General features: G+C 40.1%; 2 protein-coding genes across 6 annotated transcripts; one reads left to right on the top strand and one right to left on the bottom strand.

Moving 5' to 3' along the window:
* Positions 1-6: 6 nt before the first annotated feature.
* Positions 7-8,304, bottom strand: prlrb (prolactin receptor b). Its single transcript, XM_029510316.1, has 9 exons — positions 8,173-8,304; positions 6,807-6,971; positions 6,066-6,198; positions 4,839-5,008; positions 3,830-3,996; positions 3,248-3,389; positions 3,059-3,149; positions 2,907-2,976; positions 7-2,808 (listed from the first exon to the last, which is right to left on the bottom strand). The coding sequence occupies exons 2-9, from the start codon at positions 6,862-6,864 to the stop codon at positions 1,975-1,977; spliced, it is 1,665 nt and encodes a 554-aa protein (XP_029366176.1). The 5' UTR covers positions 6,865-6,971; positions 8,173-8,304; the 3' UTR covers positions 7-1,974.
* A 2,736-nt stretch (positions 8,305-11,040) lies between these two features.
* malt1 (MALT paracaspase 1) lies at positions 11,041-24,001 on the top strand. Of its 5 annotated transcripts, XM_029510545.1 has the most exons (18): positions 11,041-11,152; positions 13,357-13,589; positions 14,087-14,253; positions 14,595-14,716; positions 14,951-15,098; positions 15,268-15,449; positions 15,598-15,694; positions 15,798-15,845; positions 16,743-16,766; positions 16,858-16,902; positions 17,640-17,843; positions 18,408-18,585; positions 18,943-19,014; positions 19,113-19,240; positions 19,809-19,958; positions 20,652-20,809; positions 20,953-21,078; positions 21,431-24,001. In XM_029510545.1, the coding sequence occupies exons 2-18, from the start codon at positions 13,441-13,443 to the stop codon at positions 21,920-21,922; spliced, it is 2,490 nt and encodes an 829-aa protein (XP_029366405.1). In that variant the 5' UTR covers positions 11,041-11,152; positions 13,357-13,440; the 3' UTR covers positions 21,923-24,001. The 5 variants fall into 5 exon arrangements, with proteins under 5 accessions (XP_029366405.1, XP_029366406.1, XP_029366404.1 ...); XM_029510546.1 differs by lacking the exon at positions 11,041-11,152 and having other exon boundaries at positions 13,100-13,589; positions 15,271-15,449; XM_029510544.1 differs by lacking the exon at positions 11,041-11,152 and having other exon boundaries at positions 13,103-13,589.
* Positions 24,002-24,059: the final 58 nt, after the last annotated feature.

Raw genomic sequence — 24,059 nt, 5'->3', positions numbered from 1 at the left:
GCCAATGTCTTGCTAAGGTCTTGACACAGTCCTACCAACTGGAATTTAGTAGTTTTAGTAGTCCTATGCCAGTATAATGTAGCTAAAGATTTATTTTCTGATTAAGCTAATTTCTAAATTATCAAATTTCCAAGCTCCATGGAGAATGAAAAAAATAATTTCTATCTTGAAATTTAGATGGCGGTTAAAGCATTAAATTTGAGACAGTTTGAGCACAGTTTGGGGTTGATTGTTTTTATTTAAGTAAATATCAGGTGTTATTTACATAAAGAAGACAAACAGCATTTACTTTAAGAGAGCAGGTATCAAATGAGCAAGCAAATGAGAGGACGGTTGGGGACCAGGTCTATTTCCCTGAGTTATTGTTAGATTACTTAATCTAACCACTTGAAACATTTAACTACATATGAAAAGACAATTGAGTTGTTGCCATTTAAATTATTAATTTTTGCCCTCATACATCACATAAAATAATCAAAGTTTAGTTTAAGTGTCTACATTTGCTTTGGTTTCATTTGTAATAACCAGTTTACTCAAGTTTTGTTTGGATTAAAGAAAAACCAACACTTCCTCCATGAGACCTTTCTTAACAATTAACTTCCACAAAAAGAGCAGAGAAACAGAAAGCCATGCTTACTCTTAAGTTCCTCTCCTTAACCTGAGTCAGAAAAAAACATCCTGAGTTTAAACCACACTATGCAAAGGGCCACACAATAGTGTTTAAAATGTACAGCCCAAATAAGCATTTTAAAAGCTATGTCTGCCATCTTTGTTTCTATGAAACAAACACACATGACATGCAATTTGTATGAACACATTTGAGTCCTCTCACTACTTCTCTCCTATATGAATATGAAAATATAATCTTTCAAAATCCCTTGTACAATGTGACATAAAGCAGCTTGTGTCGGCTCTACACGTGAAGTGTTTAATTCTAAAATAATTTATTTCTTTCTTGAAGTAAAACTTTGAAAAAATAATTTAATAATATTTCCCACTTATACATTTAAAAAACAATCATTTGTGATCTGAACACACTACTCAAAAATGACAAAGAATGATAAATCCTTCCTAGAATGAAACGTGATGTCAAATGTTTTCCAGGATATCAGTTGCATTTACTGTCATGTAAAACAAATAAACTGTTTATGTTGATTAGACTACTGACGAGTGCTGTACTGTCTTTAATTTCTCCAGCTCCACTTTTATTACAGCCGCGCATTATCGTCTCCTTCAAAACTGTAGCTGTGGGTTGGGTGTGATGACACCGTGCAGCCTCTCACTCCCACTGGAATACACACCCCAGAAAAACCAGAATGACAAGATTGTGCCTTAAGCAAAAGCAACAGCAAAACCTCATCTAATCTTTACATTGCCAGCTCCTCTTTACTGTAAGGTTTTTTTTTTTTCCCCTCAAATTACATTACCAGCAATTACAGCCACAACTATTATAGCTTAATATTTATCGGGTGTAATGTTTACCTTGTTAAGGTTTGTCTCCAGGGACCTTCACTACAAGCAACAACTTTCACAACAACACATTCAGAAGATATATCGCACAAATCCAAAAATGTCATACCTCATGGTGGTGCTTAAGAAGTCAGGAGCTCACCACCTAGGAACTACACTCAAACAGTGGAGTGACAATCCACTGGGGAAAATGTGACCTACTGGCAGTGAGAGAGGGGACACTTAAGAGGATCATAAGTGCCATAATTCATACTTGAGACAGCCTAAATATCTGCAGGATATATCAGCAATCCATCCAATGACTGTCACAGTATTTTACCCTGAACAGAGAATGTCAGCCACACGGTTCAGAGGGAAGGTCAGAGGATCTTTAAACCCTGGTGACCATGAATTACTCAACTTGAGTATCATTTTAATCCATCTGATAAAGTAAAGAAATATGTAGATTATGACCAACACCTTTCTTGAATCACAAAATTTCAAGTAAATCTTGAGGGACATAGGTCATTTGTTTCTGGATATTGGTGTTGAAACAAAACTCTCCATTAAAGGTGCTGCAAGGAGCGTATCTACATATCCACCACAGATGAGTTCTGTGGACACTCCCACTTTGCTGGGTCCACTGATATGAGGATTTCTTGCCTTTTGATTGGTACCGTCTGTGTAGTGGTCGCCCTTTTCCTTACAGGAAGGTTCGACTGAGACATTTTGTCTCTCCAGCAGGATCGTATTGTCACCGTCCACCTCTTTCACCCTGCTGTATGCCTCCGGTATGTTCTCCTCACCAATGTCTGAGTAGCTTTGGACTTTCTCTTTCTGGAAGATGAAAATACTGTCACAGTTCGCCTCCCTCCTTTTGCTGTAGTCCACGTCTTTCACATCCACCTCCTGTGTATTCTTGTTCCTCTGAATATCCACATAACCGCTGTTTGCAAGAAGTTGGACAGTGGTCTTGTCCTCACTGTTGCGGTTTGACTGACATTGATCTGTTGTTGTTGTGTATACAAAGTTTACACTCGGCTGTTTCTGAGTTGGCAGCTGAGGTGGCTCCACCTTACACGAACTCTCTCCTGAGGTTGACGAATTGCTTTTTACAAAGTGATGTATTTCCTTCATTCTCTCCTCAACCTCCTCCCACTCATTACGTTGGATTTCCAAGTCTAAGTGGAAGCCAGCAGGAATAATTAGGCTTTTCTTTCTTTTTTGGGAGTCTGATGGATCTGGCAGAATTCCATCATCAGACACTATTAGGTACTCCTCAATCTTGTCCATCCATGCTGCTGTAGGAGGAAAGCTCTGGTTGATGATGAGGGCACTGATGCCTTCAGCTCGCCCACTCTGTAAGGGTTAGTTAGTAACTCAGTGGATTGTAATCAGTGTCGAAATAAAAAAAAATTAAAAATAAAAAAAATAACACAGTGCTGGTGCAGTGTTACCTTGAGCAGTTGAAGGTCAACTCCTCTAATCTTTGGACCTGGAACAGGGGCCAGAAGACATTTCTTCATGCTAAAAAGAAATGAGTGAGTCTTGACTTATTCTCCTCATCCAAGGTTTACATACAAAGAGTTGTATTGCAGGACAAACTTACGATTTCCTTTTCATGACCAAGAGACACATTGCTGTCATTAATGGAATTGCAGAGAGGGCAGAAAACAAGAGCCAAACGTTTTTCTGAGGGTCTAAAGAAAAAAAAAAAAAAAAAGTTTTTATTGATAAGTAGTGGTGTCTAAAGAATTCCACTTTGATGTAAAATCCAAAGATGGAGTAAATAACTTACAGTCAGGGGTTTTCACAGAAACAGGGTCGCTCCACTCACTCCAGGAGCCATGATCCAATGCGCAGTGCACCTGAACTGTGTACTTGACACCAAGATTGATGCTGTACAAGTTGAATTGGGTTTGTGTACCTGACGTATATTTCTAAAGAGAGAGACAAATCACTCAACACTTCATCTTGTTTCCATGTTAAGATTACATTACAATGACAAACATATTTGTATTACTGGAAGTAATGGTTGTTCTGATTATGGTACAATAATATTTTGATGTGTTGTATTCTAGCTGGATACTGAGAAATTTTTTGGATAGGACATGCTATATACTGTGTCTTGCAGTTTTCCTGACAAAATTATTTTTGAAAATATTTGCAGCTTTGTTTTAGTTTTTTTTTCCAAACCAAAAACAATGTGGCCTGAAGTAATAATTTGGATTTACTTATTGTGCCTTTTTGGTCAGTCCACTTTGGTAGTGAAAGTTCACAGACTGGACTGTCAAAAGGCTCCTGCTGTTCTTTCTGGTACAAAACAAAAAAATATGCAGCACTCCAATGAGCCAGGGAACTATTGTTTGTTTATACTCACCTTCCATTCATTGCTGTTTTCTTGCTGGACTCTCAGCTCATATTTCATGGTCACCCAGCCGGACTTGGTGCCTATGCCATACGGATGGTCCCATCTGACATGGAGATATGGATTGTCCTCTCTCCTCATCACTTGCAGAGTCACATTTTCAGGAATGTTGGGCTTCACTGGTGACGATAGACAGCACTCAGAGACTGCTATATGCTAATGTCAGCATGTTCATCGTGTAGACACTCAACTAACAATCTGACAAATACAGGCATAATATTTATCCACTGCTAACATTGGCTAGTTAGCAGTGAAAGTACAAAGTACAGCTGACAGCTGGGATGAAAAAAATAATAGTAATAATTTGGGCCTGATGATTGTACTCTATGAAAAAAGCTGACAGAAATTGTTGGCGGAACATTTCTATCATTCCTAAATTCTGTTCATTTATAAATACATTATGTTTTAAATATTTGATACAGATTAACTTTAGGAAAATTTCAAAGTCAATATTTTTTACGTGGGACAATAAACAGTTTGAAATGTTTTCTAAGGGCAGTGCATGAAGGCCACTTGGACAAATGCTTGTAAAACAAGAGAAAAGTTGAAATTTGACCTGTAGACACATTTTACACGGGGTAATAAACCTGTTCTGTCTCATTCTGTTGAGGTTTTCATTTGCGTGTCATGTCTGTCAAACAATAGTTTTCCATTCCTTACTGAGTTCAAGAAAGCTGCATCAGCAATAAAACTATGCCAATCATTAGCTTAAGCAATACAGATCACTCTTCACAAATATAAAGATCTAGTGGTCATCAATAGTTCAGAGGGTATCACTGACCCAAAAACCACTGTTGATCTAGCCAGATTGAACTGCTCTTGATATTCATCAAGTCTTAAACTGAACATGTTGATGATGTTTTCAACATCTCTTGTCAGTGAGAGAAATCAGGAGGTAAAGTGTATCTCTCCGAGAGGTCATTCGTCTCATCTAATTCTCTTCCTCAAAATAACAACTTACCGTTTTCCGCCACATCCATCTTAAAGGTGTCAGAAGAGGTATTGCCAAGGGCATTGGAGGCTACCACTATCAGGTAGTAATAGAGCCAGATGGAGGTGTGGTACTTGTCAAAGAAACAGGTGCCTCTCCCTGCTGAGTGGTAGTCTGGACACTCGCGCCTTCCCTCCAGTCTGCGTGCAGACAAAACAAGACCTTTTCTGACCAGGATATGGGTGCTGGTAGCTCAGGGCATTTGGCTTACATACAGATACAACATAGCATAACTGTGCTGTAGGCGATACTTTTGTGTTGGTGTCCTGCTCTGTACTTATGTGCAGCTAAAGGCTGACGGCTTCAGTAGCAGGGAGTAGACACTGTGCAGGTGATTGAAATGTCATTAGTTTGGTTGATATTCGGGAATGAATTTAGGCTAATAAAAATCACAACAGCAACTATCTGTCTTCAATTGCATTCAGTGGCCTGGCCCAAAGAAGTAGTTGAACAAACTGAAGTTTCCATCCTCTAAAAGTCGTAAATTATCAATACTGCCATTTTGCCCCAAGGCCGGGGCGAGTAAGGGTCACACAGGTTTACTTCCACAGCAACAAAGATTTGTGCTCAGCTGACTGAGCACGAGCATGTGAATAAGACATCTGGTAGTTTTCCACTCGTCTGCAGCACCACACTGACAGCAGCAGCTTTACTGTCACTGAGCTCCAAGTGTGAATAATATACTTATCCGAAATTCAGTGGGACACGTGGTGTCCTGGCTCCAAACCTGGGCGCTATTTTCTGATCTTTCTGAATAATTGATAGGAAAGTGTCAGTGTGAATGTGTGTAAGAAGGCTATAACCTAAAACAGATGTAATCAAACTGAGCATTCACCTGCATTTAAGTGCATCCACTTTAAGTGCTTGTTTTTTGTGATTAACAAGCTGAACTTATTGCCTGTTAAAGAGTGAAATGCTTCCTGTTTGACCAAAAATAGTCACTGGACTCCATGGACAAAAACTGTCATTTTTCCTTGCACAACGTCGCAGTTATTGGTTTATTGCAGCCACTGTTGGTGAGTTTGTTTGTGTTATTGTGTGATTTTCATTACGGCTGTGTTTCACTGCAAGTGAAGCTATTTCACTTTCCACATTTTTTGTCCCTCTTAGTGATTTCCTTGCTCATTGGTGACCTTTGTTGTATGTCATGTGCAAAAGGGAACGTAAAACTAGACAAAAGTTAGTGACTGGACTGACTTTTCTGTCTCATAGTAGAGGCGGTGTGTGGTTGGCAGCCCACCGTCAGAGCCTGGCTTCCACCAGCAGGTAAATGTCTCCTTGTCCGGGGACCTGCAGCTGAGCAGGACTGGTTTTCCCGGCGGAGACATGCCTGGCAACACATGATTCAAACATCAGTTCACAATGTTCCGACTAAAATAATGCCTTTTGGTAAAAAAGTGAGTGCTAACATTGTCAAATCAAATATATTAATATAGAGCCAAATCATAAGAGAATTACATCAAGGCACTTAAGACACAGAGCAGGTCCAGACCAAACTCTGTATAGTATAGAAGAGACCCAACAATTTCTAAGATCATAGGCAGTCTTTCTGGAAAGAGAATTGAACTGCCCACATACAAAACAATTGTGGAATTACCTGCCAGTTTTATTCTATACTTTTGGTATATTGTTTATAATGACAGGAAGGCTTGTGCTCATTTTAATTAGTATATTTGTATCGTATATTGTCTTAGTTTTATGTTCCTACAAGCATAAGGCACAATTTCACAGAACTTATTACATAAAAACATACCACCTTAAGCTTTAAGTAATTATCTAAAAAGCATTATTTTCGGTCTTTTCTTTCATTATAGCAAAAATTAAAAAAAATCAACATATCTAGAAACCCCAAACTATCTGCATTTATATTTTGAGTGAATCAATACTTTAAACAACATGTCAATATAAACCGCAGATAATTAAACCTTTTTAACTTACTGTTGGACTCTGCGGCCGAAGACAGCAGCAAAAGCAGTGCCAATCCAAGTGTCATCATGGCACAAAACGTCACGCTTTGTGCCCAAAAAAGCAAAGTGACATTGCCAGCATAGAGTAAATGAGGTGATGTGAACCCTTGGCTCAGCTCTCGATGTTTGTTTTTACCTAAAACAAGAACATATGACAGAACAACGAACAGTAATCATTTGTAATGAAGCCAAGACAGTTTATAGAAAGCTATACCAATAAAAATGTGTTTGAATTTGATTTTATATGACGAATGACAATATACAGCCATTTCATCATAAACAAAATAAATCAGAATAAACAGACTGGCAGCAATCTGCAATGGTTTGAAGTTAATATCAAAACAAAATCTTCATTTCAGGGATATAACTCACTGATACGTAAGGTTTGCTGAGGTTAACAACTTTGCCATATAATATCATAACAAATGTTATTCTCTGAAATAATCTGATTTTTCTAGGAGCCCATGTAAATTCAAATCCACGTTAAAGCTCACATACACACTATTACAAAGGAAACAAAAAAGCAACACACTTAACCTCCTTCTTATTTATTTCAAAGTCCTGTGCCTGTTTTTTGCAAGTTGGTACGCTGAAAATTAGCTTGAGGCTGATTGGAGGTTGAGATTTATGCTCCTGGTTCAGACACCATAATTGCCTTTTCTATCTTCCTGTTCATGCTGTTCGGGATTATAACCTTGAAATACTTGATACAATTAGTCATCTGATGATATAGAAAAAATCTTTCTCGATCCTTTCAGCCTGTAATTTACAGCATGTAACTGAAGGTAAACTAAAGTTTTACTATGTCACAACAGTGACAACAGCTCAGAGTCATGATGCAAAACCAACAGCAACAAGTTTTAACAGGATCACTTGGGCAAGGTGATCGCTGGATGAGGGCTATTCCTGTAGTCTGCCAAAAAAAAAAAACTCTTACCTAAACCTAAATATACTATATTACACTATAACTATGCAGCATTATGCTATTTAACAAATACTCCGCTATTATAGCCTATATTTGGTCTTTAGAATAATATAAACTATTGTTAAATAAATGCTGTTTCTAGTCTGTTTTGAGAAAATAGCAAACAGCAAATCCTATGTTATCATGGATATTTGTCCAAAAACAAGAAAACAACATTCAAATGAGTGACTTGATGAAGTATTAGTTGTGTCTAATGTGTCAATACATTGTCATCCTCTGTGTCGTCTGTGATTCTTACTAGAAATGATTCACACGACCAGCCTCCAATTTTTCGTGTAGCCACAGAGGTGTTGAACAACACGGCTGACAGAGGTAGGTGTCCATGTTGGGACCACCTCGCTGGTGGACTCACCTCACACCCCGGTTCGGGACAGCGCGGTTCCCGCCTTTGGTTTCTTCCGGCACTGCCTGCAGCGGAGCGGAAAGCTGCTCCGGCTCGGAGCCGAACCTCCCCTCACCTGGCGGCCGGTGAGCCCGACGCGCCTCCAGGTGCGAGTCCGAGCCAATGAGCTGACACGTCCTCTGCGTCACGCAGAAGGGGAGGGGCTTGTGTCGTCACCACTTTCCCCACCGAACGCAGCCAAAGAGTGCAGCTGCGGCGAGATGGCTCACTCCGACAAGCGTTCTCAGGCTTATGTGGGCGTGGCTCCAAGCCCATCGTGACGCCATCAACGGTCGTCACAGCGTTGCTGCTGTGGGGTTGTTTTTTTTTTTTTTTTTAGTTTTGCTTTGTTTGGTTGTTTTTTTTTTAACCAGAAGAAACGATGTTTGGAGTGAGGGTTGGGTTTGTTGCACATGGTGGCAATCTCACAGTAGCCTGGGATAATAAATGAAATGAGAAATAGGAACATTTCATCAGATCCGCTTTCGCGCCAACAGTTGTGGGGTCTGTTGGATAGGAACTGCAAACCTAGGAGCTCCCCCCAGGACGACAAAGGTTCTATGGCCTCTATGGCCTTTTATCTGTGTGCATCGCACCGCCAGTAGGAACGCTAACGTGATGTAAGACCATCAACGGTCGAAAAATAAGCCTATTTGTGGAAAATATTACGCAACATTTGAGTTCCATAAGTTGGTTTCCTTGGTTACTGTTGCTATGCCAAGCTGCTCTCTGTTGTCTGAAGTTCGGTAGGAAAATGTCCAGTCAGCATCAGTTCGGTGATCAGAAAGGGAAAGATAGGAGAATAAGAAAATAAATGATGAAGAAATTTTCTGAATAAATATTTTTTTTTTAATGGTGGTGACGGAGAAGCTGGGAGAAAGCAAGGTAAGAAACAGCGCAGTTAGCTTGTAATGTAAGCTAACTGTCCAGCTCTAATGCTAACGTCCATTAGCCTAGCTTGTATTAAGTTTGGTAGCTCCATCAGAAAGGAAGAAACAGAGAGGAGAGCGCTCCAGATGCAGTCAGGTCACAGAAAGAGTGAAGAGGAATTTATTTAAATTGTTGGCGTTATTTCTGCACAAAGATATTGACTGCAAAAATTTGGAAGAAGTACTCATCAGTAGCTGATGAGGAGATGGACCGTGTTGTGATGTCCGCAGAAGATATCCAAACTCTGGATACAAGCTAATGTGTTCCAGGTAATAAAAAGGCCACAATGTGTAATGAAGAATGAGCCGATCATTATGGAGAAATAATCCAGGTAGGATGAGGATTATACATCGTGGACATATTCTCACCTGGAACACTATAACAATTAAAAACAATAAACTAGTAATGTTAGACTAGCGCAAAAGTATCAAGTAACGAGAGCATCAATAGAAATGTAGTAAAAAGTAAAATATTTATAGTGAAGTGTGTAGTGACGTGAAAGTAAAAGTACCCTCCCCCAAAAAATACTCAAGTAAATTCCCTTCGTTAGTGTCCACTGCGCTAAGTACAACTACAAGAAGAGCAACAACGAGATGGAGGACGAAGCGAATGTGTTAGTGTGTAGTGCGGGGATGCACATAACTAGGACGCATGCGCGGCAGAAATCATGAGTGAGTACAGACTCACACTATGGAGTAGACTACTATGTAATATGTTAAAGACACAACAGACATTAAGCAGCTTCTTTGGTGTTTCGCCACCGACAAAGAAACTGCACCCCGAGCTGGAGAAAATTGTTTTTTTTTTTTTCGGAGAAAAGTGACTGCATGATGTGCCATGCCTTGAAGCTAATATTAAATGCACTGAGTGGTGGTGTGGTGCAAGATTTTCCACATCTAGCAGAAAAAAAACAAGCGCGTTTTGTACACGCTCAAAGAATTTCAACCATCCTTTCTTTGACAGACATGAAAAGAACAAGGAAGACATGAATGTGGCGCAAGCTATTGCTAATAAACAAGCTAGCCAAGTTCAACCAGGGACAGGCAGGCGCATCTGCAGCATCTTCATCATCTACCACCCAGGAAGCTGAAGCGGAGGGGCACCGAGGAAGACTGCACCATGCTACACACGGGGTTAGTACCAAACACCATCTGAAAAAGTTATGTTTGTCCCCAGCGTAGTGAGTGCCACGTTAATGACGAGGTTTGGAATGAAACGTGTGCATTGTGTGGTTGGAAGAGCAAGGCGGAGAGCTCTCTTTGTATTTCCTCTGTAGAATACAGGCTTAGTAAAGTCCGACCTTCACCATCGGTCCATTTCTCGCTGTTTACTCGACAAACGCTGTAAATAGTTTTTTTTTTTTTTTTTATGGCGGCTTTGCACGTCGTACGCCTACATCTGGACCAATCACCGTGTACCTACGTCACGCAAACTTCCTATTGCGTTGCGAAACTACAAACCCTGAAGTAGGGGCTAAAAAAGTCGCCCAACGCGGCGTTCTTCGAACTATAGTGGTTCTACGTTCCTGCGGCACTTTCCCCAGCTGTTCGGTCTGACCAACCAAATTAGTGTTTGAGTGGCTGCATGTCTCTTTGCTGCTGAACAAGGTGGCTTTCTGAAAGCAGGTGCTGTGGTGATGTCTGCTAACTATATATTTACAACTCAAGTGTAAATGTAGGATAGGTAGATAGATAGTAATGTCATTTGTAAATTTCAAATGTCATGACAAAGGGTTAGAATATTTAGTCAGTCAGATATTCTAGTTGTCAGGTGAAGAATCAGTAATCTCTGATTGCTATTCCTTCTCTGAGCATACATGTGATCATTATATGATAAATTGAGAAGTAGGAGGTCCAACTAAAGTAGGAGGGATTCACTCACCAAGAACTGTTTAGAAACTGCTATAGTGTAAATCTTTGGAGGTGTTTATCTTAATCTGCAAATCCTCAACATTGGACCCAACCTGACGAGGCCACCGACAGCAGCCCATCTTGATGCATATATTATCTTTGGCAGAGCAGTAAGTATGTCTACTTCCAGTAACTCCTGGAGCTTTAAACGTCATGAACCTGGATGATGTATGCTGGGTAGAATACAAATGCCTGCTGGTTGTTGTTTTCAAGTGGACTGTAATCAGGTCTTCTCAATATTTCAATCAGACACCATGAAATACCTGTTTTGTTTAGACAGACCTGTATGTACACGTTTCAACATTTTCAATAAGCTCAGTAGTAGCAACGAAAAAATGACAGGTGGTACGAGGTGGTGAAATATACAGTTTGTCATTATGTACATCAAAGAAAAACATTACAAACGTTACAATTACAAACATACAGTAGAAGAGAATAGGCATCTCCTTGAAAGTGTAAGTGAATTATTTAAAATATGTGTATATTTGTAAAAGTCATGTTCGATGTTTGTCCTGATCTTCTGTTAGTTTCCCTATCACAGTGAACACCAAAATAAGGATGTGAAACCTGCAGCTTAGTTGCAACATCTGCCATCATATTTACCGTTGGAAAAATGAACCCATCAACAATGTCATAAAAATTAACTGTTAATGTTAATCACAGCTGAACTACAGCTAATATATACTACACTCTTTATGGAGTTTTGTTTTTTTTTTCTAAACAATGACAGTAAGGAAACTTATTGTCTATGTGCACTTAATCAGCCTACCTGGAAGTCCATAAAAACAGCTTTGCTTCATTAGTTTATGATTTCAAAGAGCTATAAATTCCACTGGCTTTGTTATTCAACAAAACATGAGCCACTTCCCTCCTAAGAGAGATACATGTTTTCAGTTCAAGTTTAATCATTAAATAAAGGGATCATAAGCTTTCCACATTATTATGGAGTCAGATACGGCTACAAACATTATTGTCAGGCTCAAACACGAATGCAAAGTCTATCCAGTGATTCATTGAGAAGATCAGCATCTACCAATGCCATCGACGTGGGATGGAAGACACACTATAAAGTACAAGCAATTTTTTTATTTTGTTGTGATTTTATTTTTACCTGTAGATTTTACTTTAACTACTGTCACCTTTTTTTGTCAGCTACAGATGGAACAAAGATGTTCTCTGAAAATCAGAGGGATGGACACTGAGTGGGCTGAAATGGAGCTTTGTACCTTACATAATGATTGCTGAGAGAAAACTACATTTCCTTTATGCCTTGATCGTGATCACTTTTCGGTCTAAGTGTAATCTAAATAAGGCCTTGTTATCAGAAGCAATGTCTTTTGGAGTGGTCATATGAGAACCCACACATTCAGTCATTGATATGATATGAGGAAAATACGTTATTGTTTTCTTACATGGGACAAGAGGCTGCTCTCACTGTACTATAATGACAGTGACAACAGGCTGCATATCTAACTGCCAGTGAAGCTAAAACACAAAAGATGTGTAATTTGATCCGTGCAAAGGGTTTACTCTGTCACAAACCTGTTCTGCTTGGTTTTTTCCTTCTTCAGGATGCATAAAAAGCTAAATCACCAATAAAACTATGCCAATCATTAGTTCAAATGATACAGCTCATTTCCTACTGCTGACTTCTATTTTAAAAAAATCAAAGACTGATAAGTTATCTATGGGCCAAAGTATATCATGAGTAAAAACACTGTTCAGATTTGGCTTAAATTTATTTGATTTAGAATCACACTTCCATAATAACATTAATGTTAGAATGAACCTCCATGGGAAGACAAGATGGTCATCTAGCTGTCAGCTCACGAGGATCCCTTTTTAATAAACAATAAGCACCCACATTTTTTTTATATTTATTCTTCAAAATGTCTTCAGAGGAAGCATACAATTATTTCAACATACATAAAGGTATTGATGTTTTTCAACCAAATTATTGTTTTACCCCTCCTCCCAGTGGCTGAGGATCTTTGGCTGTTTTCTTCCTGGTTGCTGAAACAACTATGTCTTTACTACGAGGCAACTAAAAATGACATATGCCTCTTCTCCACACGGATCTAAATGTATTCAATAGTTAGTTAATAGTGTAAATGCTGTAAGATGGAAAAAGGTGAACATTCATTCACAGCTCCTTTGCGTTCACCTGCAGGCTCTCCTCTTGGCGCATATCTGGTCTTTGTAAGCTGCTAACGCGTGTCGGTGGGGAAACCCCGACAGGCGGAGCGGTAGGTGTGTCTGTCAGTCCTCCGCATCTTCCAGGAAATAGACTTTCTTTTTCTTCTTCTTCGTGCAGTCATTTGTGTCCTAGTGTAACTCGGGTGTCACCGGACTGACGGACACCATCCCGTGGATGTGAGGGTTTTCCTCTGTGGCTGCCATGTCGGACTCTTTGGACCGGTTCAGTAAGATCAGCCAGCTGAAGGAGCCGGTGCTGAAGAAACTCTGCGAAGTGCTGGACAGGTCCAGCTCCAAAGGATGGCGAAAACTGGGACAGATAGCCGGCAGTGAGAGACGGTTCAAGGTCAGGTAGGTGGACAAATCATTCAGATGATATATCAGGCCAGTGTTATTAAAGCAACCACAGGTGGAGAGAGCGCTTTAACTTTCCCTCACATCTGTCAGATAACACAAACAACGTGGTTAAATGAAATCAATGAGCTGAGGCTCTGAAAGTGTTCTGTCAAAATATTTTATTCTTAATCTACAAATTCCCTTTGTCCTGATACAAAAAATATTATTAAACCACATCATATGATTTATTTCCTCAGCTATAAATTGTGCATTATGTGCACTTTTAAACAATGAGTATTGCTGGAAATGGCTGCATCTATTTTTGTTACTTTTCTGAGATTTATGGTATTATTTTCAAGAAATTAAAAATATGTTCATGTTTGCTTGTCATTATTAAGCTGCATTGCCAAATCAGTTTATTTTTGTCAAATAAATCTCCCCACTACTTGTAAATATATTGACATTTATCCACAAAAAAAACAATAAATTGTATCTGACATATGCTGCTCCAGCTCAGAGGACATAGAGATGTGCTCTCTGAAGGTGTTGGAGCTGGAGGGCAGCCCGAGCCGCATGCTGCTGAGGCTGATGGGAGAGCGAGGCTGCACCACAGGTCATCTGATGGACTACCTTCAAACTTTGGGCAACTCTGAGGCCGTGCAATGCCTAAAACCATCAGGTACAGTTGAACCAACCTCAAGCCGATTGCTTTTACAATAGGTAGAATATAAATTACAATCACTTAACTTCCTGGCCAGTAGATGTTGTACTGTGAACCTAAACCTTCAGTAAATGAACCTTTCCTTCAACCACTATGACTCCTATTTACATATAGAATATGACATCATGCTCCACTGATAGTGGATTATATGTGGGGATCAGTTCATTGGGATTTTTTGCTGTTGCTATCTAAAGTGGAAATGGCTGGTCTCTCAGTGAATACTGTCCAGGTCAGGTCCTCCCTGCATGCCCCATTTCCCGAGTGGTACAACTCAGTGGTGTAACTGCCCAAATTTTCAGCCTTGCAGATTCTCATCCAGCCTCAGTCGGTGGCACTTATAGCTGGTCACAATCTGCGCCTCAGCTGCCACGCTGTGGGCAAATCTCCAGTGCAGTACCAGTGGTTCAAGAGTAAGGAAGAGGTGAGCTATGAGTCTTCGCCATAAAAACACAAATCACTTTTTGTTATTTCATTGCTTTACGTTAATTATTTAATTCCTGAAAGAAGCTTAAACCAGCACTAAATTGGGAATCACACAGGCCAAAGGAAAAGTCTTAAAAGAGCTGGTAGAGTGAGCAAAAGGAGTGTGAAGATGTAACAGCAGGGAGGTGAGATGGGTTTGTTGCTCAATATGATTTACATTTTCCAACCTCAGGTACCAAACAGCTTCTCTCCAGACCTGCTGATTAGTCCGGTCCACCCAAAGGACACTGGCTTTTACATCTGCAGGGTCAACAGTGGAGATGCCTTTGAATTCAGCCAATGGGCTCAGGTGGATGTCTTAAATCTCTCTATGTCACATGGTAAGATATTGCAAACTCTAGTTGTTTTCTGTTTTGCTTGCTGTGTTTGTCAAGCATGGGAATCGAACCTGTACCTCTAGTTAATTTCCCAATACAATCTTCTGAAGCATTACTTTAGTTGGCGTGGTAGATGTTATACTAATGATATCTCCTTTTGGCATACTGGCAGTAGGACAGAGTTATCATTCTGTTGAGGGTCGACTGAAGTTGGTGATTCAGCCTCAGTCTCAGCGGCTACATGTTGGAGAAACTCTTCAGCTGGAGTGTGGGGCCATGGGAAGGCCCATCCCACGATACCAGTGGCACAGAAATGGAGTCCCAATCCCCAACGCCACAAAGAGGAAACTCACGGTGAGGCAATTCATTCAGCCAGGTCACTCATGAGAGCTTTCCTTTATGCGTCACAGTGGCCTTTATTGAACTTTGACTAATTGTGGATCTTTGTGCAGTTATTTTTAGAGAAGAATGGCTAATAAAAAACGGTGTGTGTGCCCTCCAGATTCTTCACCTGATGCAGGATCACCATGGCAGATATCGCTGTGAGATCAGCAGCAGCACTGAGAGAATGTGGACTAATGAAGTTGATGTAGTCGTAGGTATGTCACATCAAGCAGTTTCTGATACTATAATACAGCCCTGTAAAACCAGCTCCATTGTCATCATGTCTGAATGTTTATTTGCTCTGTTCTTGACGGAAAGCACCAAGGATATCTGTCCAGATTTCAGGGGCAATGGAGTTCTCTGAAGGTAGAGTTGACAGGCCTGGTGCATGGGTTGTTAAATGGCTATAGGGTAACAATTAAGGGTATTAACTGCATGCAAAAGTTGATTCTCACCCTTAATTTGCTCCTGTACGTACATGTTGGTCATGATCTGGATTATTTTGATGAATACTAACACTAGCCAATACATGTTTCCCAGGGTTTGATCTCCAGGTTTCATCTGCATGAATTTTGATTTGATGACTTCATTACTTTAGGTGAAATTTATGTTAAAGAATGGCAATATTCTATATCTGTCTTGTTGAGCAGTCCCCTTGAAAAAAACAAGACGAAACAAAACAGTTAACAAAATCCTGTGTATCAAACCCAGGCTCATTCCTCAGTGTCACTGACCTCAACTTTTTGTCTTACAACCGTTACTGTCAAACCACCTTAGTGAGTCACAACGGTGAACAAATTCCAATGATATGATCTGTAGAGAGTTCATCTTATTTTGATTGGCACTCCTGGTACATCTGCATATACTCACCAGGGCACCAAGCATGTAGTTATATGCTATAGTCCCCAGAAAATACACTAATTCCTTCTGTTCTCTGAAGCAACATATTAGTGACAAAAATTGAGTTAACGTCACTGGGAAATAACCAACTTGAAACTGCCACAACTATATTTAGACATAAATAACAAGAGACACACGAACTCATTTTTGTGTTTTTATGGGATTCACTGACAGTAAGAAACATACAGAATGACACCAGCCTTTATTTCTAAATATAATTATGATGAAAATGATTTGATGACTCTTCTGCCATCACTGTGTGGCTCAACTCTCCTTAAAAGATTTTTCTGAAATCAGTGTTCTAAACATGCTCTAAAAAGTTAGAAAAAAACATGTTCACCTGTTTATGTTTTCAATTTCCAGATGACCTTTATGCCATTGGAGGAGGTAAATAAGTGTAACTGTACTCATCGAGTTTTTATACACATCTGTCGTAAATACATGTACTTACACAGCCTTTGCTTTTTGTTTCCTGAAGGCTCTAGTGAATTTTTCCTCGATAGTTTTGCAGAACAACTTAATGGTAAGTGTCTTAAAACACACCTTTGTGTTACACACACTGAAGGACAACATAGTGCTCAACAGCATAATGAGGTTCAATAACAGAATACTGGAAAAACAGCATAAGATAGCATGTAATTTACTAAATGACTCTTAGAACCAACGTCATCAGAGAAGGGAAATTACAAGCACAGCATCTAAAATTATTACATGGCTTGAAATGTCAATGTGTTGAATAAGTCTGGCCCACTTCCTTCCTGCATGCATTACTTTCTAATACTCTACTATCACAACTTAATTAATTTCTGCTGTTACCCAAATGTGCAGTTTTCTGCAAATCTTTTTGATGCTAAAGCAGAATTTCTCCCTCAGTGTAACATGTAAATCAAACCAGATGGAATAGCAAAAAATCTAAAGGATTTTTCTTTCTGTGTGGAGTTTGCATGTTCTCCTTGAGCCTGCATGGGTTTCCTCCAGCTTCCTCCCACTGTCCAAACACATCAACCAGCGACTGTAAACTGTCTGTAGGTCTGAGTGTGAGTGGTTGTTGGGCTCTGTTTCTCTCTGTGTCTTGGCCCTGTGATGGACTGGTGACCTGTGTACCCCGCCCTCGCCCAGTGTGAGCTGGGATTGGCTCCAGCAACCCCCCAACCCAGAAACAGATAAAGCCGTTGAAGATGAATGAATAAATGAATTAATGAATGTTCTTCTAGCAGTTTAACAGAATGGGTTCTCCCCCCCCCCCCCCCCCCCCAACAGCAACTGACAAAGTGGCCTTGCTGATCGGCAATCTGTCCTACAAGAACCACCCGCAGCTCAAAGCTCCCATGGTGGACGTGTACGACCTCACCAACCTCCTGCGGCAGCTGAACTTTAAGGTCGTTTCACTGCTGGACCTCACAGAGTCAGAGATGAGAAATGCTGTTGATGAGTTCCTGTTGCTGCTTCACAAGGGAGTCTATGGTACGTTTGGACTTTAAATGTCACTCCTTCGGAGACTGTTCTTAGTTTAGACCCCGACATTGTCTCCCTGTGCATGTATGTGCTCCCTCCACATGCTGTGGCCCTCTCCCTTAGTCCAAGAACATGCAGGTGCAGTGTAAATGGTGACCGTAAATTTCCCTTTCCCTGACTGTTAGCATGGATGGCTGTTTGTAAATGTTTGAGTGTGGATGGTCATTTTTCGCCATATGTGAACCCCAGACTGACGACCTGTTTAGGGTTTACCACAGCCTCACCCACTGCTAGCTGGGATTGACACCAGCCCCACTGGATGGATCAATGGATGGATGAGTGACGCTAGATATGGTCCCAGAGAACACTCACCCTGCAAGACATGACATGAATAATGTTTTAGGTGTTACACTTATCGTATCAAACACAATAATGACAAAGGCTTTAAAGCAGCAGGTAGTATAATGTTAGGCAGGGCAGCCCAACTACATTCGGTTTTAGTTTCATGTCAAACTTTTTCTTCCTTAAAATGACTTTATGAAATCAGACTGAAATGAACACCTCCCTCTTTAGGTCTGCTGTACTACGCTGGTCATGGATATGAGAACTATGGCAACAGTTTCATGGTGCCAGTAGACGCGCCCAACCCATACCGGTCAGCCAACTGTTTGTGTGTGCAGAGTATCCTTAAACTGATGCAGGAGAAGGAGACGGGACTCAATGTTTTTCTGCTAGACATGTGCAGGAAGAGGTGAGTGCTCTAAGCAGTGGGATATCCTTTTGTACATGTAAGCCATTCAATCAAACTTTATTTGAATAGTCAACTGCAATTTGAATTGTTTTACAGTTGACTGACAAGCTGATAAAAAGACAACAATGTCAAGTCTGATGACATGGTTTTTGGCTTTGTGAGAAACATGTCTGTTAGTGTCTTCTGGCATTTTTTAACAAAAAACTAAATGAATGAAGAAACAGATTAGTCAGTAATGAAAGTGATAACTAGTTTGATACTTTATAATAGATTGTTTCAGTGACAGGACTGTTCTAGTAACTGTTCTCCCTCCATCATACGGCTATCAAAGGCTTTGTAAATGTACTCATTTTCCAGGAATATTCATGATGAGACCACTCCAAACATTGTGCTGAGGGTGACGGCCAACATCGTCTTTGGATACGCTACGTAAGTTCAGAATATTGAGCATCATTCCAAACGTCATTGTGTACGCCTTCTCTTTTCAAGTATATGAAATGTTGCGACTCTTTCCTTTTGCTGTGCAGGTGCCAAGATGCAGAGGCCTTTGAGCTGAGCTCCAGTGGCTTCACTAACGGTGTGTTTGTCAAGTTTCTGAAAAAGCGGCTGCTAGATGATGAGAAGATCACTGTGGTGCTGGACCGAGTCGCTGAGGGTGAGAGAGGAACAGGAACTATAAAATATAACAATAAATCTGTAGACTCAAAACAAATAAAAAAACAACATGCAGATAAGGATGAAAAAACAGCAGCTGAATAAAGACGTGATAGAGGCAATCAAACATTAAAGGCAGTGATGCTTCAAAATATATAATAAATGCAATAATTTATCATGTTGGATTATCAGGTTGCCATGAAGAATTGTGACTAAGTTTGATTGGGAAACACATTTTCTTTCAAGTTTGTATGTTCTCACTGGGTGTGGTTTACAGTATTTTAATGAAATGGTAAAATAATGAATTTCTGCATTAATAATGTTAAAATTGTATCAGTCTGGATGTTAAATAATTTCTTTAAGATGCTTGAAGGAAAATGGCTTTAAAATGCACTTATCATTAAAGATTAAACATTTAGGATATGTTTTAAACATTGCTTTAGGGAGGGTAAAGTTTAAGATAATTATGTTATTGATTTTTTTTTTTTTTTTTTATTGGGGGGGAGGTTAAAGTCACAGCAGGCTATTGTTGAAATTCTGTCACATGATTTATAATATCTTGTATACAGACATGGGTCAGTTTGATGCAACCAAGGGGAAGCAGGCGCTGGAAATCCGCAGTAGCCTGTCGGAGAGGAGAGCTCTGACTGATCCCATTTTGCCTGGCGACAGCGCCGACCTCGCTCATGCTCACAGCCGCCAGTGGGCAAAGGCTCATGGTGAGTTTAAGGCACAAACTGCAGATTTGTTGTCATGGTGCTGCGAATCTTCCTGCAGTTCAGTACTGCACGCTCATTCAAATGTTGACTCAGGTCCACTTTGGCTTTGCATTACATTATTCACACTTGCACACATCACAGCTGCCTGAGCCAAACAACGTGTTGTTAACAGCTCAAATGGTGTTGATTGGACAGAAGGTTGGAGGAGCGTGAAACCCCAAAGTACAATATCGTCCTTTTAAATCAGATGATGGATATTTGCAGGTTCTCCTGAAATAAGAAAATTTCAATACTGGTATCAGTAGAAAACTAACAACTTTGTGAAACAAGGTTTCCCAACCTGTTTAGTTTGTGACCCCATAAAAAAACCTTTTATGGCTTTAGTGCTGACATTAGTAATGAACAGTTTCAGCAAATACTGGATTTGGCGTAAGAGGAAATATACAACTATTAAAGGCATTTTGACTCCACTGACTAAATGTGGTTGCCCATATCAAGTTTAAATCGCCAGTGTTTGACCTCAGTCTACTTGAGCTAAGTGATACGATGCAGCCAATGAACACCTCCTAGTGTTTGCGTTTCTAAATTTTAAAGTAAATTGTCTCTTTTGAGGGGGGCAGTAGCATGAAATCCATTAAATGTACAGGACACATAAGAAATGTTGCCTTTTCTTTTACCGTGTCTGTATTTCAGATCTCCCTGAGAGTATGAGTCTCAACTTTGACTGTGGGGCTCAGATCAAGTTGGGCTTCGCTGCAGAGTTTTCCAACGTGCTCGTCATTTACACTCATATCATTAAAAAACCCGAAGACATGTCCTTCTGCCAAGCTCACGTCACTGACTTCTCACAGGTTAGTGGGTAACACTTTAGAATAACCAGGTCTGTGGGTCACTATGTCCTTTGCATGAATCAGATGCAGTTTGAAGTGCTTTACTGTAGTTGATGTGTTTGTTCATACTACACACAACTGCCTGCTTCCTTTTCTTAATGCAGGACCTTGATGTGGATCCTAAAGAGATGAACAGAGAGACTCCAGAGGAGACTGGGATCTACCTCCTGTCCAGCAGTTTGCCGCAGCACTGTCTCTACACCAGACTCAGCTCCCTGCAAAAGCTCAGGGTAACAACTGCACTGTATAAAAGTGTCCTTATCCCTTCGACACCAAAAGCTTTGTGCTCAGCCTTATAGCAGGAAGGATAAACTGTTTCTTAGGAAGTCATTTCTGAACAGTAATCTTGGAGACATGTCAGCATTTAGGGATTTTAATGTATAAAAAGAGAAACTTCAAATTGCAATAGCAGTTTTTTTTCTGATATTGAAAACATTTATTTGTCTTACATCACAGAGAAAGTATGTGTCCATCTGGGGAAGAATTTGTGCATTTTCATCTCAAGATGAGTGATAATGGGTTGTTAAATCAAACCAAAGACCCCGACCCAGTCCTGTTTCAGTAAGACTATTTCTCCCACAGGAGGAGCTGGTCTTCACCGTGTGCCTTCAGGGCACCTTCTCAGCCATGGACAATGATCCTGTTCACTGGACCAAAAGTATCAACATTGGGAAGCCGCTGATTGCCCGACTGGACCTGCACCGTGCCATGCGGAGAAACAGCTGCCTGCAAACCTGCATGATGCCCCACAGCCCGTCTCACAGCCCCTGCCACAGCCCCGGGCCTGAACACCACCTCCAACTCCACCATGTGCTGCACCAAGCCCAGGACTACAACCGTCTGTCCCCGCAGCACCACTACCTGGAAGCCCATGAGCGTCTCCAGGGGGCAGTGGGAAGCTGTGGGGATTCCCACTGTGAAAATCTGAGCCAGTGTAACTATGAGCCAATGTACGACTCATCTGGCGTACTCTCGAGCTCACCAGGCAGACCCAGCATCCCTATAGAGGCCAGTGATGACATCAATGAGCTGCAGACCGTGTTCATCAACAGTCTGCAGCTTCAGCAGCAATGAACAGCTGCTGGACATCACTGACATGTCTTGGGAGAGAAGTTATATAATGTCTTTAATGCTGTATCTGGAATTTTGCTGCTCTTTCTTTAACATGATTTGTTTTTTGTTTTTTTTAATATATAATGATGTTCTTATAAGCATTATTTTTCTAAACAAGCTGTATACTGACATAATACTTCAGATTGAAATTTTCTAAATACTTTTTTAGAGAAATTCACAAAGGAAAATGGTAATAGCTAGAATTGTAATTTTGTAGAGTTGTTGAGCTTAGTCTGACTCCAACCAAACTGGAAAACTAAGCAACTTAAAGGTTTCAAGATTGTATGAGTAATAAGCTTTGTTTAACAGTTACAAGATGTTACAATGTGTTGCAAAGAGACTTTTTATAGAGTTGGGATAGGTGGAAAAGATGCAAATCAGGCTTCCCTTGCCTACGACTGAAGAGCAGCATTGTAAACAAACTAGACAAATCAAATGGAAAATTTGCATTGATGGAAACAGAGGCAGTCTGTGTTTCCTCTTCAGCACAGTAAATAATTATCTTAAGTATTTTCATCAAATAATAAATCTGAGAGGGTAAAAGACGCAGAAGAAGTGCTCATATTATCCATTTACAAGTCTACAGACCACAATGTGGAAATAAGTGATGCATTTGGTCATGCATTTACAATTACTGTTGACACATTGGTGATTAAGCAGAAATGTCCTACTGGAGCCGGTCAAGAGAACAAGTATTACATTTTTTTTGGGGGGGGCAAGATATGACCACTTGAACCAGTTGTTAACGGGTCACACAATAATACAGAGGACTCTTGAGATGGTTAAGGGGAGAGGAAAGAAAATAAATCTGCAGCGCATCTGTATTCATTTTAAACCAGCTAAAACAACAGCTGAAATGTGTCAAGACACCCCAAGCAGATAGTGTTTGTTTATTTTTTTTTATTGGTCACAAGATAGCCCTGAGATGGGAATCACTGCTCTTACAGCAAGGGACATTTTTGGCCTCTTTTTTGAAATTTGAGAGTTATAGCTCGAATGTAAAAATACAAAATAAAAGATTAAATTAAACTGAATGGGCCCATGATTAAGTAAGATTTAGTGAAAATACCAAAATTTAAATAGTGCTGTATGTACAGGTAAGTATTGATAATGCAGCTATGTGAAGAAAATCCACTGAAAGCAACAAGCACACACCAACAAACTACATACGTCGTATGAGCAATAAATAAATCTCAGTACATCCTCAGGACATAATTACACATGAACGTTTAATAACTGTTCAATAAATCCAATTTAAGTAAACTATTCGTCACTCAAAACATGTTAATTAATTTTAATATATGATGCATAATTAATAACTACTTTTTTTTTTTTTTATGTATATATATTTCAGTGGCCTGACTCAGGATGGCAGGTGGAAACCTCTCTTTTAGTTCTGCCCACTGTATTCCTCTCCTTCCTCTCTAGACCTGTCTGCAGTGCCCATGTTATCAAGTAAGTTCAGTTAAGTTTGTTCACACAACACCTTTCATGGATACAAAAAAGTGCTTTAAAAATGCACAAAAGCTCAGCAGTTCACGGTGAAGAAATAGGCAAATAAAAAGCAATGAAATGAAACCACAGCAATAGAGGCAGGCTAATGAAAAGCCTGACTGCTCGTGTCCATCTGCTCCTCAGTCAACCCTGAAATCTTTGATGTGGTGACTTTCTGGCAGGGATTCGAGGCAAAGTACATTTTATTAGCCCCCACGAGTTCATGTTGCAACTTTTACATTGGCTTCGTCACAGACTGAGGGCTGCCCTTTTTAATTACAGTTGTTTGGCACTATTCCTCCTCCTTCCTAACCCTAACCCTAACCCGTCAGCAAATCAGACTGCAGTTTGTCTTGAGTATAATGTGCTTATGCACACTGTTACTATCAATTATACTCAGTACTAGTGGCATATTAGCAATTTTGCAGTTGTCACCTTGAAGGAAGAGGTAAACCATTTCCTGAGCAACACCAAGCTACTCTGACTCTACTCTGCAACTCAAAAGACTCAGACTGTAATAAAGGCAAAAATTTTGTCTTCCTCAAAGGTAAAAAAAAAAAAAAAGCATTATTCAGTTTCAGCGTGTTTACTTAAGCATATTCTG

This window comes from Echeneis naucrates, chromosome 9 (assembly GCF_900963305.1).
Source record: "Echeneis naucrates chromosome 9, fEcheNa1.1, whole genome shotgun sequence".
Lineage (NCBI taxonomy): Eukaryota > Metazoa > Chordata > Actinopteri > Carangiformes > Echeneidae > Echeneis > Echeneis naucrates.
This window is presented reverse-complemented; position numbering and strand designations above follow the sequence as displayed.